This window comes from Zootoca vivipara, chromosome 13 (assembly GCF_965207765.1).
Source record: "Zootoca vivipara chromosome 13, rZooViv2.hap1.1, whole genome shotgun sequence".
Classification (NCBI taxonomy): Eukaryota; Metazoa; Chordata; class Lepidosauria; order Squamata; family Lacertidae; genus Zootoca; species Zootoca vivipara.
Window position 1 is genome coordinate 13,737,183 of NC_142596.1, and position 18,929 is coordinate 13,756,111.

Below are 18,929 nucleotides of genomic sequence, written 5' to 3' on the forward strand. Positions count from 1 at the left end.
CAAACTCCTGCCAATTTTTGTTTTGCAAAATCATTTTATTCAGCCTTATCTAGCACAAATTATTATTTTGGTTACATTTTTCTCAAGCTTTCGCTACAAAAGAAGGGATTTTTTTTTATACACTGTGGACATGGATGAGGAGCTCGGGCTGGCTAAAATCACAAGACTTCTTCACAGCTATACCTTCAATGTGTTCCCTTATGAAGGGATCGTCCATGATGTTACTGTGATTTGTCTTCAGAATCTTCTCAAATTCAGTGATGTCGTTATTCTGATAGGCACTTCAAGTGAGAAAGAGAGCATGTGCACTGTATTACAATTTAGTCAATTAGGAAAGAAAACAGATAACAGAATTTGATTGCTATGATCCAAACAGAGGTGAACACAATATCTATAGTGAGCTTTACCCCCACCCCCACCCCAATTTCTTAGGATCAACAGAAACTGAAGGTGAGTATTCAAATGGCTAAGAATGTAAGAATGACCGAGGGCTTGGGCAAAGTGAGTGTATTTCTCTTACAGCAGCAGACCTCCATACCACTACAATAGAAACTACATTTGGAAGTCCTCTCAGTTTCAAGAATGTCTTGCCATATGGTATTGGGGGAGGATTGGTGTTTGATAAACACACATTTTTTTATGCTTTCATAGGGCCTGGGGTTAGTTGAATGGTTCTGCGGCTCCTGACCTGTATGCAGAGAATAAGGATTTTAATATTCAGTGCAATCTCATTTACAGTAAAACGGAATGTGTGTATGCCTTCAGCACATTTTGAAAATCTGAGATTTGGGAAACTTTCTTCTGTTAAGGGTAATTTTGACATCAACTTTTGAGTTTGTTTCTACAGCTCACTAGATAATTTAGATTAAAATTTGCTTCTAGCTTTGCCCTTAAGGGAAACTAGCTCTTACCTTACTAAATTTGTCATTGCTAGAATCTCTGGATCATTTTTGTATGGTTTTGCCTGAACAGGACAAAAACAACAATAAGCATATTTAGATACCAGCTAAAAGGTTTATGCTAATTGCCTTCATAAAAGCAGTAAGAAACTGACAACTGTACCTCCTGAGAGTCAAATGGATTTATTCCAGACTTCATCAGCATGTTTGCTAGGACCAAATATTTTAAGCAAGTGGTTCTTCTTGGACTCCCTGATTCATCATAATTCTTGAACGCTTCAAAGAAATCAGTATGTGCCTTTTCAAATTCACCTTCTCTTAGGTGCATTTTACCACCACATTCTGAAAGAAAAACAAGCAAATATCAATATTGTTGTCTTACAATTACCAGACATATTCCATCTAGCAATGTATGTTTTTTTCAATATGGATACCAACAGGACTTCTAGAAATGACCTTTTATTTTCTAATTCTGACAAAGGGCAAACACACCAAATAACAGAACTTCATTTGTGACCATCCAGATTATACAACCTACTCCAAGCACACATTCTAAAGAGAACTAAAGGAGGACACTGCAACCCTGGGGCAAAGATTCAACTGTTACATTAAAAAAAACCCACCCTACTATAAATACATTTGTTCAGATGGAATTATTCCAAATAGAAAACTTCAAATCACAGAAACATTATATTGTGGAATATGCCTTGAGCAAACAATATGCTAGGATTTGCATCTATACACAAGGAAGTGATGCATCCCTACAAAAACATTATTTCCTGCATCATGTACAGTCCAATAAAATCCTTTATAATATTTTAACTACCTGTCTTTATGCAATGGAAAAATACAGGGTAAATGCAGTGAACTAATTAGACAAATTCTATGTGATCCGATAACGAAATGTAAACAGCACTTGCCTCTGATGACCCCCATGATCAGTGGATGGGGGATGGCAGACTTGATGTGCAATGACTGTTCATATAGTGCTTTAAGTTTTTTATTATTTTTCTGTGCTGTATACATTTGAATTTCCAAAGCATATATTTCCAATAACTGAGTACCCTTCTTAAGGTCGTCTTCTCCATCATCAGTCTAAGAAAAAGGAAGAAAGATGTGCATTGTAAATTGGGAAATTACGACTCTCTTCTCCATAAAAATCTTAATCTGCACTCTTAAATATAATCAGAACTTAAAGCATAATATTATTTCACATTCCATATAAGCTTTCCTGGGACAGAAAACTGAAGTAGTGTCTTGCATGGATTAAAAAATCAACACACATTTTAAAAAACCCTAATCTTACTAAAAGGACAGAAAAAATAGTCACCATTTGTTACTGATCACATTAGTTGAATGTAGATGCATAAAGCAAAAAAATCAACACAATATGTAGCCTGTTACTGTTTTGCCAAACCATAACAATTACAAAACTAATTTCTATTTCCATGTGTAAGCTGATATAGTGACTCAGGCTATTTAGGGCTTCTTTGATAATAACTAGTACCTTTGATGGGCTCCAAAAACACACTGGGAACCAATGCAAATGAACAACTTATCAGAGTCCTGACATCGCCAGCAACAGAATTCGGAACTAGTAAATGCTTCTGGATCATCTTCAAGGGCATCTGAAAAACTAACTTGGCACACATCTCTGTAGCACATTCTTCTTCTATGCAACACTCACCAGAGACAGAAAGGGGATGATGCCTTGTATTGGGTATGTTCTTTATAAGACTTTAGATTTGTAGTGCTGAATATAGGACCTTAGTAGTGATACAATCACTGTGAAACATTTCTCCAGAGGTGCTTGCCAAACCAATTCATTATCAAGTTTTGGGTGTTTTATTTACTTCAGTATTGAAAAGCTGCCTTTTAGGGTTGTCCCAAGGCAACTCACAACATAGGCTCCAATACTTTGGCCACCTCATGAGAAGAGAAGACTCCCTGGAAAAAGACCCTGATGTTGGGAAAGATTGAGGGCACTAGGAGAAGGGGACGACAGAGGACGAGATGGTTGGACAGTGTTCTCGAAGCTACGAACATGAGTTTGACCAAACTGCGGGAGGCAGTGGAAGACAGGAGTGCCTGGCGTGCTATGGTCCATGGGGTCACGAAGAATCGGACATGACTAAACAACAACAACAACATGTTGAAAACAGTTTAGAAAATAGATTGTAACATACCTGGCATGACTGATGGAGCTGGCGCAAAATCTTTTGTAGTTTCCCATACTCTTCTCGTTCTAAATATAATTTGCCAAGCTGTAAACAACAAGTTGCTTTTTAAAAACACACTGTGAGTTCTAAACACACACTTAAAAAAAATTACTTTCAAACAAAATCCCCATTGCCCATTATACCTTTGTGTTTGTCTTAAACCACAATCTATCATTCTTAGCATCTTTCAGAGCTTCAAGTGTTGTCTCATAAAATTCCTGAAGCAAATCCATCTGGCATAAAAAATCAGAATTCTATAATTGTAAACAGCAAATTTGTGTCTGTTAATAAAGTCAACATGAACATATGCAAAGAGCAAGATTAAACTACAGTACATAATACATCAGATGAAGAAATCAACAACTTATACATTGTAACATCTACTTAAGACATACATAGTTTTGTTCTTGAGAAAAACTTAACAAATAATAACTTCCAATATCTTTCCCAAGGAGTTCTGCTTAATAGTTAAGAAGTGCCACCATTTCTCTTGGGCATAATTATGTACCCTCACCTGGGCTCTCAATTTCTCTGAAAGCTGTAGATTCCACTCCCCCTTTATGGGAATCAAGCTGCAACCTCCCCTCTCCCCATCTTTTGGCCCTCACTAAACTGAGTCTACTGTTCCTGTTGGAACCTAATCAGCTGCTTCATCAAACACCAGGGATGACAGAGCAGCCATAGTAGTGAAAGTAGAATAATGGAAAGTCCAGGCATACCGTAGGCAAGCTCCAGATGTTTGGGACTACAATTCCCATCATCCCTAGCTAACAAGACCAGTGGTCAGGGATGATGGGAATTGTAGTCCCAAACATCTGGAGGGCCGGAGTTTGCCTATGCCTGGTCAGTCGTTTGGATGGGAGATTTATAGCTCAAGCTATTCTCTAGCTGCAAAAGTAGAAATAGTGATTTCTCAAAAGGCTCTGGGTTTCGGCTAAGAGCTCTTATGTCATGCTATTTATCATTTACGAATCTCAGCAACAGCTCTTCAAAGTGTCTTGGAAAGGCACAGGCCAGGGTAGCTTTTCCTGACCCGAGAAAACTCGGCCCTTGAAAGCAAGTCACACAGAGCTCATGGCAGAACCAAAATACTTCTGCAATCCAACTTTCAGAAGCAAACCCAATCAGGCAGGGATTTGAAAACCTAGTACATGCAGATGCCAACTGTTTTAAAACTGAGATAAGTGTTTTGAAACTGTCCTGTTGAAGTATAGCTGACAGAGCAACAATGAAGATGGAAGGCCCAAGGATTTCATGGCCTTCTGCAGAACCCCTCCAAGAACATTCTTCAGCATTTTTTTTAAACAGCCTGCACGTTTCTGATGGGCGGAGAGAAACAGAGCACTGCATTGTTACATATTAGATTAGGGTGGGGTGTTTTTTTTCTTTTTGCTGAGTTCTGTTAAGGAATCAATGAGTGCTGACAGGGCTCTGCTGAAATCCCCATATTCTCTCTCTCATCTTGATACACCAATGTCAGTTCAGTACAGTTCATACGACATCCTGAGACACTAGGTGACATTAAATTGCACACAGGGGGCCAAGTCCATGAAAATTCACAAGAAAAAAATTCTCTATAATTTAGAAGTGCAAATCTGCAGTTCTAAATCATAAATCTAACTCGGTGCTCTTTCCTACCTATTTTACTGATAGCGAGAGAGAGACTAGCAAGAGGCAACAGTGCAATTATTCTCAAATGTAGTTTTTTTAAAAAGGTGCAAAACCTAGAATTTGGAAGGAAGGATAATCTAACCTGCTTGGAAGTGGAGATATAATCAAGAATAGAATTGATGGATTTTTCCGAATAATTCCTTGTAACTGCACTCCGTATGTATGTCAATAGTTGTTTATATCTGTTCATCATTTCAGGAAAGTTAGTCTGCAAGGGGAAAAAACAGCTAAGCATTTAGGACTAGAAGCAGAGTCTAGTGGCATTCAAAAATAATCACACAAAAGTGTTTATACTGCATGTGCAACTAGGTGTGCAATTTTAAAACCACAGAGTGTGCATACATTTGGAATGAGCACATTACTCACAGCTGGAAAAGTGGGAGTGATTTAGTTTAGATGTTTTAGAAGAACATGACATTACGTAACACAAATACTGTATAGGAGGATTACCAATGAGGCATCTGCGGGTGCAACAGTACTCTTGAACTTCCCCGGGTACCTGCAAATGTGGCGAGGGTGGCTACCTTTTTCCTCGAAGACATGAACTTGGAGGAGGAATCTTGTAAAAGCAATACTCTTTGAATTCTATGTGCTTTCAAAACTTAGTACAGCAGCTAAACTGAAAGAGGAGTGACCAAGTGGGGAGGAGGAAAACAGAGTGACCAGGGGGTAGACAGTGGGGTACTACAAGTGTCAACAAAGAGAAAAAGGCATATGCACACAGTAAAATGGATCATTTTGAAACTGCAATTTTTCATGGTCTCCCTCTCCATGCATGAAGATAATCAAATCATAGATGATATGTCTCCATTGAACAGAACTATGAAAATTACAGATCGGATGCTGCCCAGTGCTACCATACTGCAAAAACCTGGATCCAAGGTAGAGTTCTTAGCATTACGTGCACAAGCCTTAGGCTCATGCAATCCCCACCCACCCACCTTCTATGGTTGTGAGAACAGCACAGGAGTTCGTTTCCATTTCCCACAATATGTTACATTTGAACCCTAAACTGTGGTTAATTTTAACCACAGATTATTGAAACAAGATAATTTAAAACCATTATTTATGAAGTTGGTTTTTCCAGTAAAACCATTCTTTAGCATTCTGACATAAGCTAAATTGAAGTTAAAATGGGAAGCAAAGGTTTATAATCTAATTCTGGCTGCTAAGCAGGAGAAGGGAAGAAGGCTCAAGTCTCATTCACATAAGGCTAAATCAAACATTAAGTGTTACGCAGTCTGAGACTTCAAGATATTTCTCCCTACAGGATATTAATGGATACTTAAGGAAGATGGAAACAGGTTCTATGTACGTTTAATGCATTAAGACCCACAGGTATAAAGCTTCATTATTATTTTTACAATGATAAGGTTTGCTGTTATAGGCTGTAATGCCAGTATATATGAAAACTAGTTTATTACTAGTTTGAAGAGGGCATCAACTTTTTTTACTTAAAAAAAGGAAATACAGACACTTTTACAAGAAATGTACTGGTTTGGGAAATCTCTCATATGCATTTATTATTTTATTCATTATAAAGCAATCTTGTGGCAACTGCAGCAATGCTGAGTTATATCAGCAATGAAGTACCTTTTGGGTACATGTAAGCAAATGAAAGGAGGGAGATTGCCATTTTATAAAAGTGGCTTGCTGCCCTACTTACAGGTGAAACTCGGAAAATTAGAATATCGTCGAAAAGTGCATTTATTTCAGTAACGCAACTTAAAAGGTGAAACCAATACAGTATATGAGATAGATGCATGACATGCAAAGCAAGATATGTCAAGCCTTTATTTGTTGTAACTGTAATTATTTGTCGTTAGGCGGGTCAATTATAAATGGAATGTAATTAATGAAATGTAAGAGCGGTGTTAATTTTTGTATTATTGTAACTATTTGTTTTATTACTGTGGAATTTCCAAAAGAAAGCATTTGTAAAAATTAAAAGAAAAATTATAAATAGTAAGTTGCATTACTGAAATAAATGCACTTTTTGATGATATTCTAATTTTCCGAGGTTCACCTGTATGTGGTTTAATTTCAAATACAGAAAAATAGCAAGGAAAAACAGTATACAGCTTACCAATTTGAAATTTATTTTTATCATCTGTTTTAATGCTTTGAATCCCCATTCTCCCTTTTCACCTTCAAGCTCCAAAACCTATAAAAAACAACCACATAAATCAAAGATAATTGTTTTTCTAGATATCTGTAAATTTCATTAAAATTTATGCTGAAGTCTATTTAACAATCTACCAAGGCAGTCTAGAAATGCTTTTGCAATGTTGTCATTCTACTAACTCCCACTGCTGTCTATCTTGATAGCTTGGTGATGGTCAAAGACATAGATAAATCTTCATCAAGAACTCACTCTTTCCCCACTATTTTGCTGATTCTGTGATGTTTCATATTTACCATGTTGTGTAAAAATCCCATCCAATCCAATTTTGCAAGCGTTATTGGAATTGTCACCGATTCAAGAATTCTGGACCTATTACTGAGTATTCAAAGTTAGGCTGCACTGGAATTTATATATACTGTACTCTAGAACATGATCAACCTTCTGCTATAGAAAAAATAATAATTTTAAAAAGACCTTGAGATTTCAAAAACAAAGCATATGTATTAGTTTCTCCCTTGCGTTATGTTCTGACACTAATGTGTCTTTAACAACTTCAAAAGTCATATCACAAGCAAATATAATCAAGAAACCACCAGAGTAGTGCATAAGTGGATGAAACCAGCAGGGGTCTGGCTTGTGGTATTGTCCAAGCAATGGGTTTGGACAGGATGGTAAGTTAGGCTTATTCTGTCTGTGGCACTGCAGCAGCAGGGGAGGAGCCCTGGAAACTTTTGAGCAGCATTCTCCTTGTTTGCATTAAGCCAAACTATGGTTTAACATGACATATGAACCATGCCTATGTCTGCACTGACATTGACTCTAAGAGTGCTTAGCCCAGACCACATTTTGCAAACCTGCTTCAAACTATGGTTTGATAATATCTAGAGTTAGAAAGCAAAACATTAGCCATAACTGGCTAACGAAATGAGGAGGGATGTCCCAAGACTAATGGGCAGAGTTACAGCTGCATCAGGCCACCATAGATAAGAAAACTCTTACAAACTTGGAGGAAAACATTTAGTTGGAAGATAATAATAATAATAATAATAATAATAATAATAATAATAATAATAATAATAATAATAAAAATGTATTTGTACCCCGCCATCCCCAGCTGGAGCCGGGCTCAGGGCGGCTAACATCATAAAACTAACACAGTAACATGTGGACCAATATAAAGAAAGAAAAAACTATAAACCTTCTGAAAACTGCTGAGCGCTGCTTTGGGGTCATCTTCCTTCAGGGCTTTAGAGTTATAGTACTGATTCTCCAAATCCACATTTGGTTCAGAGTTGCTGTCTTCAGAGTATTCCTACATTCAAAGGGTGGAAAGCAATAATGCAGGTTAAAGCATTAAAAATGCTAAGCAATTTGATGATAAGAACAGGGGGTTGGGGAGGGGGGACAGACAACCTACTTTGCTACGGTTTGACTTAAGAAGTGTTATACAGTATTTACATTTTTAAAAAAATATTTCAAACAGAATACGAGTACACGTAATCCTGAGATGCAAGGGCAGCAGTCCATATTAGTACACTATTGATCTACTCCAAAGAAATTCCAGCCAAAAATAGTAACAGCTTTAGCTTTAGAAAAAGGAAAAATGATCCTACAGTTGATGCAGAATCATAACGCATAGCTACCTTGCACAGATAACTGTTTGAATTGTGAGCGAAATGGTGAAGCAATAAAGACTAGAATGAGTTCTCAGGCATGTTTTCCAGTTCTTTTAGACCAGGTATAAGCAAACTCCAGCCCTCCATATGCTTGGGACTACAATTCCCATCATCCCTGACCTTTTTTTGACCCATGGTTGTTAACTGGAAGTGGTTAATGCAAGCCACCAATAGTATCTGGCCTCTGAGGGACTACTGGGGGTTATCTTTTGTTACTACCTCAAAATAGTGTGCATCAACTGTGTACCCTGAATTACGAGGCAAACTGGACTGGTTCAGGGAAGATTATCACATTTCTGAGTCCGATCTCACCATTAACAAGGTGTCTTCAGTCAAACCTGGGGCTTCTTGAACTTCCAAGACACTTTGCAGCCTTGGCTGTCCAAAAAATACATCACTGTTGTTCCCACCACATCGTGGAGAAATGAAATCAAGCTGTTTAGGGAAATATCCCTTTTAATCACAATCATTTCCCCAGGGCGCTATTTTATTAGAGAGGTTTGGGAAAGCGATTACAAATTTGTTTCGCACCCTTGCAAATCAATGAAGAGAACTCCAAGTATCCCCCAAAATCCATGGAAGTAGGGCACAGAAGCCCCATCACCATCATTCAAGCTTAGGGTAACACGGTCCTTGCTATGTGTGTGTGTGTGCAACAAGAAGCTGTTTTTCCACCACTCCCTTTTATAATAAAAATAATAATAATACATTTATTGTCATTGTACAACCTGTGTACAATGAAATTACATGGAAGTCCATGGAGAAATCACTTTCTCCCAGAGTTGAGGGTATATCCTCAAAAAAACTATTTTTTTTCGGGGGGGAGGTGGGGGAAAGCCTATTCCCCAACAACAAATTCTGAGGTAACAATTCCACCACACCAGATGTTCCTGGGGACCCATGCCCTTTTCCCCGCTACCACTCCCTTTCCCACTACAATTCCTATTGCACCCAACAGGAAAACTACTGCAGCTGGCATTCTGAAACTTAGCAGGCTCCAATCCCTCAAAATATGTAACCATGCCTGAAAATTGCTTCCAATTCTGGCTGAAAGTGTAAAAAGAAGAACCCAAACCTTATAAAGGTGACCTGCATGAAAACCCCTGGATGTATCTGTCTACAATCTGGCAGGCTTAACTCACTCTGAAGAAGCTGCTATACCTGCAAATTTCATTTGTGAAGAGAGGGGGGAAAGCTATAGCCATTTTTAGATTCTGAATTTTAGTGAATGAGGGCTGAGTGCAAGGTAGGGAGAAGCACAGCTTCATTTTTTACCAGATCTAATTCAGTTGCACTGCTAAGATACATAGCACCTCTGAAACAGATCAGGTTGAACCTTGAGGCAAGTGCACACACCCAACCTCAAATTTGTGCTTGTGCTTCACAAGAGTATTTCTCTCTAGAAGTATAAGCCTGAGAAGGCAACCTTCAGTTTTATTTCCATGAACATGAAGGCGTAGGCACACAAAGACAGTTTGGTGGATTGAGAAGTTTAAAAAGAACAGTAAGTGAAGTTATGGCCCGAAAGAGGCAGACATTCTCAGCATGCAGCGTCACTCCAAGTCATCAACACATGCACATGGCATCAACCTCACATGCTGCTGTGTTGCCAGGGAGCTAAACCTGGGCATTTTTAAAATGTCAGCATGCCCCTTGTCCAATCACAACATAAAAGGAATACATAAAATATTCAGAGAGCAAAGATGTATTACGTTTCACTGGTAGCAGTTTACTCTGCACATTATTTCATTCTGTTCTTGCACAAGTCAGGTTCATCAGAGACAGGGATACCTGCTGCACATACAATATCCTAAATATTGGGAGTGAACACTCTCACTCTCTCTTCCTTGTTCTCTGGTATAAATTCCCTAATCTATCTTCTCTTGTCAGCTTTCACCATAACTTAGCCATGCATATGCAGAACATATGGTTATCTTTAACCATTAACCTGCTGTAACCGCCCTGTTGGATCACACCAAAAGCCTTTTAAATCTACCATTCTGCTCTCACAGTGGAAAACCAGATAGAAAGAGGATGAATTCTTGATGCCTACAGTTGTCAGGGGTGGGGGAACAGGTTCAATTCTCACCCTGGTGATGTCTCTGAATGCATCCTTTTACCTTCTGCTATAATGGCATGATTGACATTCATTTCCTTGGGAAAAGAAAGTGTGTCACCTACACAAACGATTACAGAAAGTTAAAATCTTGTCCCTCCATCCTTAGCTGTCTAGAATTTGGTGACAAGGATTCTGCAGGAAGGCATGGTGCACCTCTTTAAATATATAATCCAGGCACCCCCAAACTCGGCCCTCCAGATGTTCTGGGACTACAACTCCCATCATCCCTAGCTAACAGGACCAGTGGTCAGGGATGATGGGAATTGTAGTCCCAAAAACATCTGGAGGGTAGAGTTTGGGGATGCCTGATAGAATCCCTCTCTCAAAATGGACAACCCCCACCCACACCGGTAGCAACAAACATTTCACTAGTTATTAACGTGGCACTATAAGTGTATGTGAACTTTCCAAAGAAACAGAAGCAAAACATAAAGATCCCTGTGAAAAGGAGATTACAAATTTAGATTTCAGCAGTGTAGAAGTTCAGACAACAAAGAGAAAGAGGCATCAAAGTGAGTTTTACACGCTATGGCTGCAATCCTACACCCATATTGAACTCAGTGGGACTTACTTATGAGTAGACACATCTAGGTATTGCGCTAGGTTTTGGTTGGGGATGAAGACTAAAGTTGAATGCATGCAGATGGCAAAGTGTGGTGTTCTGGAAGAGTTACAGGAACAAGGGTTTGAAGTTAGGCATAAATTTAGCCAATGCATATTGGCACTATCTATCACATTTCAGAGGAACGAAAGCCATCAACTCATCCCTTTTCTGAAGATAACATTATGCAAAACTGTGCAAATCATGATTGATAGAGACATTAACATTAGAATTTATTCTCCTGTTTAATGCTTTTACAAGCTCCTTTATCATTTCTTATCCGATGAATGTCAGTTTGTTTTGGGAAGTACAGTATACTGCTTTTTAAAGTCATATATGTAAAATGACTCAAAGTTTGTATAGCTTTGTTTAAAAGCCTCTGCAATGTAGTTTTCCTTAAAGCATGCTCACTGATCTGTGGAAAGCAAAGCTGTTACTATGCAAATTCCACCTTTTAAGGGTAAATACACACACTTGATGTTCAATACTTATTTCAGAATCCAACCGCTGCGATTGAGAAAGTGTCCTCCTCCTCCATTTCGAAAGGACAGCATCAAATATCCCTTTGGTACATCATCGCATCACCAGTAAACAGAAATGGATTCTTAACCCGTTGAAGTCCTGTCTTGCAAATAATTTTATCTACTATAATGACCCTACAGCAAACATCTACACACCCAACTATGTCCTCATGTATTGTAACATGGCAAGAAAAGTCAATTGCATGGAAGAAAAATAAATGCCATCCAACAACATGCTTAGTTCTCCCTATTCAATATACTTTCAGTTCATGCTGTTAGGGGGAAAGTGAGGAGGGCTTTCCCACTGCTACTACACCTACCTAACAAGTGACTGGTGCTCTCTTGCTGATAACTTTTATCTCCAATGCAAGGAGAGAGGGAAGCGGCTTTGCAGGAACAAGCATAGCTACCTGTGAACACAATTTCCTGGACTAGGTAAAAGTTATGAAGAAATGGACAATAGATTAATGTATTTTGGGGGGGGGAAGCTACTGGTGTGAAAGAGTGTATCAGGAAGCAGTGGTCTGAAGCTTATTTAAAAGCATGGTGTGCTTCTAAATATTATTGCCTTGCTGGATCAGAAGGTCCAGCACTGTTTCCAGCAAGGCTCAGGTAGATGTTTCTGAAAGCTTATAAATACGACATTAAAAAGACAGTTGTCTCCTGCTTGCCCCAGCACCTGGTTTTCAAGGAAAAACTGCTTCTGCACATGAAGGTTCTATTTAGCAATCGTGGCAAGTGGCTGTTAACCCTGCAGGAACATGAATAAAAACAATCCGTACCGCCTGCACAAAGCATGCTGTACATAGTTAAATAATGAAACTTCCTTCCATAGGAGACAGTGATGGCCACCAACTTGGATGGCTTGAAAAGAGGATTAGCAAGGGGAGGACAAGGCTATCAAGGGCTACTAGCCATAACAGCTATGTTCTACCTCCATGCTCTGAGGCATTATGTCTCTGAATACCAGTTGCTGGAAATCACAGGTAGGCAGAGTGCTGTTCTGCTTATGTTGTGCTTGTAGGCTTCCCACAGGCATCTGGTTGCATAGTGAGAACAGAATGCTGGATAAAATGGGCAACAGGACTGATCTAGCATGCTCATCTTATATTCTTATGTGAGTTGTGTACCAGCAACATCTGAAGAGGCACAGGTTTCCTACACTGATTTATAAAGGGACCTGTATAACAGGCATCTATTGCTTTCTTTGCTTGATTCACAATGTAATCATCCATTCAGCACTCTACGTTACAGTAGTTTGAATGATTGTTCATTGATCCAACTAAAATTCTGTGTCAGTCCAAAACTCTTCTCAACCTGCAAATCTGGATAGTGAATATGATACTTGTACTGTATCAGCAAAGTATGGACACATGTTTAGATCAAAGATGGGGAACTTGTGATCAGCAGTCAGGGATGATGGGAGTTGTAGTCTAGCAATATCTCACAGGTTGCTCAGCTCTCTGAAAAAAGCACTTGTAAAATTTCGTGTAAGTGGAAAAGTTCAACTACACTTAAACTGTGTTAATTTACACTAGCTCCTGATCTGTGCTGATGCACTGCATGGTTGTTGGATATCTTAACTAATTCCTTAATTCTGTAAGTACATGTTATATTGCATTCTACAGGGGGAAAGGTGTTCCATTCTCATCCCATAATCAAGTCAATTTGCATAGAAAAGTTGTGGAGCGGGGAAATATAACAAATTTTAAACACTGGACTGTCTCGTAAACATATCTGTCAAAAAGTTATAAACTGACAGAAACCTTATTTATAATAATGCTAAACCTGTGACTATCATACATCAAGGTGTACGTAATCTACTGTGGTCTATGCTGACTGACAGCAGTCTTCCAAAGTCACAGACAAGTGCCTTTCCTAGCTGTGCTGCCTGAGATCTTTTTAACTTGACACGCCAGGAGCTGGACCTTGTGAACTATGGGTCTTCATCACGATAACTGTCACCCTATCCCCCTTGGCAGGGCTTGTACAGGATGCTTTAATATACTACCCATATTTGTCAGTGTTCTGAATGCTTTATAGATGTGAGAAGAAATATACACATCGACAGTCAAGAGTTTTGAGATTAAGACTACAGTATGCTTATAATTTCTTCTCTGTTCTAATGGTTCTTTGGAAAGGGCAAAAGAAAACAGTAAGTTCACAATATGTGGACATGAGGAAGTTGTAGAAACTGACATTACACATAAGCTGTTGCTAAAAGGAAGAAGCATGACTTTTCATTCAATCCTACACATGGCTTCTTGGAAATTGATTCCCACCAAGTGTGCATAGGATGGCAATCTAATAGTATTCCGTGTTTTTTATATTAAAACAGGAGAACTTCATTGCACAGGCGGCAAATAACTACACATTCTATGAAAATTTCAAAACTCCTTCCCTCTGTGTAATCATAAGTACACAAATGATAAGGAGCACACAATAGTCCATATATCCTGACCCAAATAGATGCACGACACATTTCAAAACATTTTTTTAAAAAACAGCAATATCACATCTATTACATTTAGCCACTGCCTCAAATTTTAAGAGTTCCCTTTCAGCAACACAGACCGATTCATACTGCAAACACACATGTGTACACACACACTCAGGAAAAAAAAAGGAGATGGAGGAGAAAAATGAAAGGAAAAAACACCACATAAAGCAGTAACCAGCGTTATACAGAAAAGGCCTGTTTCCCACTGCAATGTATCCCAGTTGGACTGCATCTGTGTGCTAACCCGTTTCTCACCTCCTCCTCTGAGCTGACCCTGGCAGACACAGCGATCACCCCTAAGCACCCGAAAGGGGCAAATTCTGGCTCCCTCCTCTTCGATGTTAAGGTATTTTAAGGGGGGGAAACAGTACTAGGGCCCCCTTAAGCCCTTTCGTCCCTGACTCTCCAAATCCAAAGAAACGGTTCTTTAACCCACAGGGGGCCCAGACTTCTCGCTGGGCCCGAGAAAGGGCCTACTCCTGCAGCCTCAGGTTTTGCACCTCCTAACTGGGCTGGGGGTGGTGCTGGTGGCTGGGTGAGACACAGAGAAGGTAGGTGCCCCCCCCCTCGAACTATCCCCACTCACGAGCTTCCTCTGCCTGCCCCACTTTCCCACCTCCAACCCCTGGAAGGGCTGGCCTTGTCACTGCACTTGAAAGGAAGGCGAGGGAAGCACCCCGGAGGGAGTCGAGGGGAGGCTCCGGAGGACCCCTCCCGGCGTGGAAGCTCGGCCTCCCCCCGCCGCCGGGCGCCAGCCTCCCTTTCCCCCGCCGAAGGCCCCCCCAGCCTTACCAGGTCGTAGTCCTCCTCATCATCGCACATGAAATCATCCTCCATGTCAGACATCTTGGCCGGAGGACGCGCGCGCGGGGGAGGGGGGAGGGGAGGGGAGGGGAAGAAAGGGGCGGAGGGGAGGGAGGAGAAACAGGCTGCGGCCGGCCCCTCTTCTCTCCCACAATCCACCGCGGCTCCTCCTCAATGTGACTCTGTTCTCGGCCTGAGCAGGGGACGGGGGTGGGAATTTCGGCGGCGCGCGCGCCCCCGTCGGCTCTGTTTGGGTGGGGGTGAAGGGGAGGGGTTTTTTTATCGCGCGCGGCGAGCACGGAGCCTAATCGAGGGTGCACCAGCAGGCCTGTGGTTGGCAACCGGGCCCTTAGCAACCGGCTGGGCCTGACTAGGCCTCAGAGGCGCGAGAGAAAGGAGGCGCTTCGGCGAGCGCTGCAGCTGCTCCTGGGTGGTTGAATCAGCCCACCTAATGCATTTCGCCCTTTCGTTTCCTTCCCTCTCTTGTCTTTTCAAGGGCGAACGCTGTTTGTAGTCTCCTGTAGTTAGGACTACCGGAATAAAATAAAAGGAAAAAAAGGAAAAAAAGGAAAATAATAAATAAATGAAATGAAATGAAATACAATACAATACTGTTTTTTAAAGGGCAGGGTTTCCCGTGCCTTGCCATGAAAGCAGGGCAAGCATGAACTGAGCAGCTGCGATTGCAGAGGCTGAAAAGCGCCTGCTGAATTTCTGTAGGGCAGGTGTAGTCGGAGTTTGTTTATTAAATGTATATATCCCACTATTCCTCCAAGGAGCTCAAGATGGCTTACATGGTTCTACCCATCTTATCCTCACAAGAGCCCTGTGAGGTGGGTTATGTTGAGAGACAGTCTTCTTTGCTAATGACTTGTATGGGTAACAGAGTAAGATTGTCTTCCATGAACACGGTTTTAACAGTGAGTCCGAGTTCTGGATCCACACGTCCTTCCACAGTGGGGAGATTAGCTTCTGGGCGGGAGTTGATCACGGTGAGGGTTTGCCAAGCATTCCTTCCTCTTAGCATGTTTCTCCCGTCTGTCCTGATCTTCAAGCCCGTGACGAGTATCTTCAAGCCCGTGACACCTTTGGAAAAGGCTGCTCTCCAATTGGAGCGCTCGCAGGCCAGTGTTTCCCAGTTGTCTGTGTACTACATTTTTTTAGATTTGCTTTGAGAGAGTCTTTAAACCTCTTTTGTTGACCACCTGCATTATGCTTTCCATTTTAAAGTTTGGAATAGAGTAGTGTAGTTGCTTTGGAAGACGATCAGGCATCCACACAACACGACCAGTCCAACAAAGTTGATGTTGAAGAATCATTGCTTTGACACTGGTGATCTTTGCTTCTTCCAGTACACTGGCATTAGTCTTCCCAAGTGATGTGCAAAAATTTTCAGAGACACTGTTGATGGAATCTTTCGAGGAGTTGGAGATGGAATTTATAAGTGGTCCACATTTCACAAGTATACAGTAAGGTTGGTAGTACTATAGTTTTGTAAACAAGCATTTTGGTTTGTCTGTGAATGTCCTGGTCTTCATACACTCTGCACTTAATTCGAGAGAAACCTGCACTCTCAGAGCTCTGGCGATGCTGGATTTCGGCATCAATGTTGGCCCTTGTGGAAAGATAACTGCCCAGGTAGGAGAAGTGATAGAGTGCCAGGGGTCAGCAAACTTTTTCAGCAGGGGGTCGGTCCACTATCCCTCAGACCTTGTGGGGGGCCAGACTATATTTTGAAAAAAATATGAACGAATTCCTATGCCCCACAAATAACCCAGAGATGCATTTTAAATAAAAGGACACATTCTACTCATGTAAAATCATGCTGATTCCCAGACTGTCCGTGGGCTGGATTTAGAAGGCGATTGGGCTGCATCCGTCCACCCCGGGCCTTAGTTTGGGGACCTGTGATAGACACTTTCCAACATTACACCATTGAGTTGGATTTGTTGCACTGCAGAGGAGTTGTTTTGTGTTTGTTGGGGCAGCACCTTTGTTTTTTGAATGTTGAGCGATAGGCCAAGCTTTCTGTAAGCTTCTGCAAATATATTTAGGATGGTTTGGAGGTCATCCTTTGAGTGTGCACACCCTACATTGTCATCAGCAAGCTCTATGATGGAAGTTACAGTAACCTTACTCTTTGCTTTCAGCCTACTCAAGTTAAAGAGCTTTCCATCAGTTTGATATATGATTTCTACTCCGGTGAGTAGTTTCCCTTCAACAAAGTGTAGGATCATGCAATCAAAATAATAAATAGAGTTGGGGCGATAACACAACCCTGTTTAGCACCTGATCCCACTGTAAATGATTCACTTTGAGAGGCATTGTTACTTGTGATTGTTGCTGTCACATTATCATGGAGGAGCCGAAGGATGTTCACAAATTTATATGGGCAGCCAATTTTCAGAAGGACAGTCCACAGGGCATTACGATTTACAGTGCTGAAGGCCTTATCCAGATCAGTAAACGCCATATACAGGGGTTGATTTTGCTCTCTGCATTTTTCCGCAAGCTGTCGAGCAGTGAAAATCATGCCCACTGTCCCTGTAGAAGGTCGAAAACCATTTTGGGATTCAGGAAGGGTAGCGTCGGATATTGTTAGGAGACGGTTTGCTAAGATCCTTGCAAAAAAATTTGCCGGCCACAACTAATAAAGAGATGCCTCAATAATTTCCGCAATCTGTTCTATCACCATTTTAAAATAGATTGATAATTTTTGCATCCCTAAAGTCTGCTGGGATCTCCCCTCTCTTCCATTTGCTTGTCACCATGGGACTTTTGGGGTTTGGGTTTGGGATGGGTTTTTGGAAGATGTCTGTGTGTGAATTTGTTTTATGTGCATAGATCAATGATGGTCTTCACTGGATCTGAAGAGAGCATTTCGACAGTTATTGCTTCATATAAACACAAGAGGGAGGGTCCTTTCAGGATATTCCTGCTCTTCTACATGCATATAGCACAAGTTTTTTTTGCAGAAATTATTGATCCATCCCATCCTGCTTTTTCTATGCATCACCAGCAGGAACACATATTCTTACTGGGTTTTTTTTACTCCCAGTCTATGTGAGGACAATGGCACACAGCTTTTAAGGATTACACATTTTGAACATGAAAGACTTTTTCATTGCCCTTATGAAAGGCAATGCACTGTATCAAAATATGTCTTAAAGACAGTGTTGCTGTTGTATAGATGCTTTTAGATACTAAAGCTATTTGGAACCATTTTGCTTCCCGTTTTTTATGAATCATCTTTTGTATGTGTGAGGTGAAAGCATGACAAATGGTGATCCGAGCAGGTACCCTATGTTTAAGCCTGGTCCTTGTTGGAATTCTTTCTACTGATTTTAAAATGTCAACATCTTTTGATGTTAGAGTACATCAGGCCATCTCAAGCAGGTTTAAGATGTGATTCTAAAATGCTTAATTGGAAGTAAGTTCTACTAAGAGCCTTGCTGGATCAGTCAAAAGATCCACTTAGTCCACTTCCCAGGTGGCCCAGCAGATTCCTCTGGAAAACTCATCAGCAAACCTTGAAGTTTATATCACTTTTCTGCAGTTACTCCCCAGCAACTGATCTAAAGTGGCAGACTGTTTCTGATGCTGGCAGTTCCATACAGCTATCATGACTAGGAGCAAAGGAAGCTGCCTTATACTGAGTCCATCTAGCTGAGTATTGTCTACACTGACTGGCAGCAGCTCTCCAGAGTTTCAGGCTGGAGACATTAAATGTCCTACCCGGAAATGCTGGGGACTGAACCTGGGACACATAGCTGTCACGTTCTCCCTTTTTTTTA

The 18,929-nt window shown here is 40.7% G+C and overlaps 1 protein-coding gene across 5 annotated transcripts in view; it reads right to left on the reverse strand.

The window, feature by feature from the left end:
* The window catches only part of COPS2 (COP9 signalosome subunit 2), a 19,913-nt gene extending 4,722 nt beyond the window's left edge, over positions 1-15,191 (reverse strand). The window contains exons 1-10 of one of the 5 annotated variants that reach the window (XM_035131699.3): positions 15,124-15,191; positions 8,113-8,226; positions 6,876-6,953; positions 4,872-4,997; positions 3,262-3,351; positions 3,086-3,163; positions 1,820-1,994; positions 1,063-1,241; positions 912-964; positions 184-281 (exon numbers count right to left, since the gene is read on the reverse strand). In XM_035131699.3, the coding sequence (XP_034987590.1) occupies positions 184-281; positions 912-964; positions 1,063-1,241; positions 1,820-1,994; positions 3,086-3,163; positions 3,262-3,351; positions 4,872-4,997; positions 6,876-6,953; positions 8,113-8,226; positions 15,124-15,177 (1,045 nt within the window). In that variant the 5' untranslated portion in view covers positions 15,178-15,191. Of the gene's footprint in view, positions 1-183; positions 282-911; positions 965-1,062; positions 1,242-1,819; positions 1,995-3,085; positions 3,164-3,261; positions 3,373-4,871; positions 4,998-6,875; positions 6,954-8,112; positions 8,227-11,280; positions 11,371-12,151; positions 12,237-15,123 lie in introns of those variants that run through there. The other 4 variants (XM_035131698.3, XM_088656577.1, XM_088656578.1 and 1 more) reach the window with 4 other exon arrangements.
* Between the last annotated feature and the right edge of the window lie 3,738 nt (positions 15,192-18,929).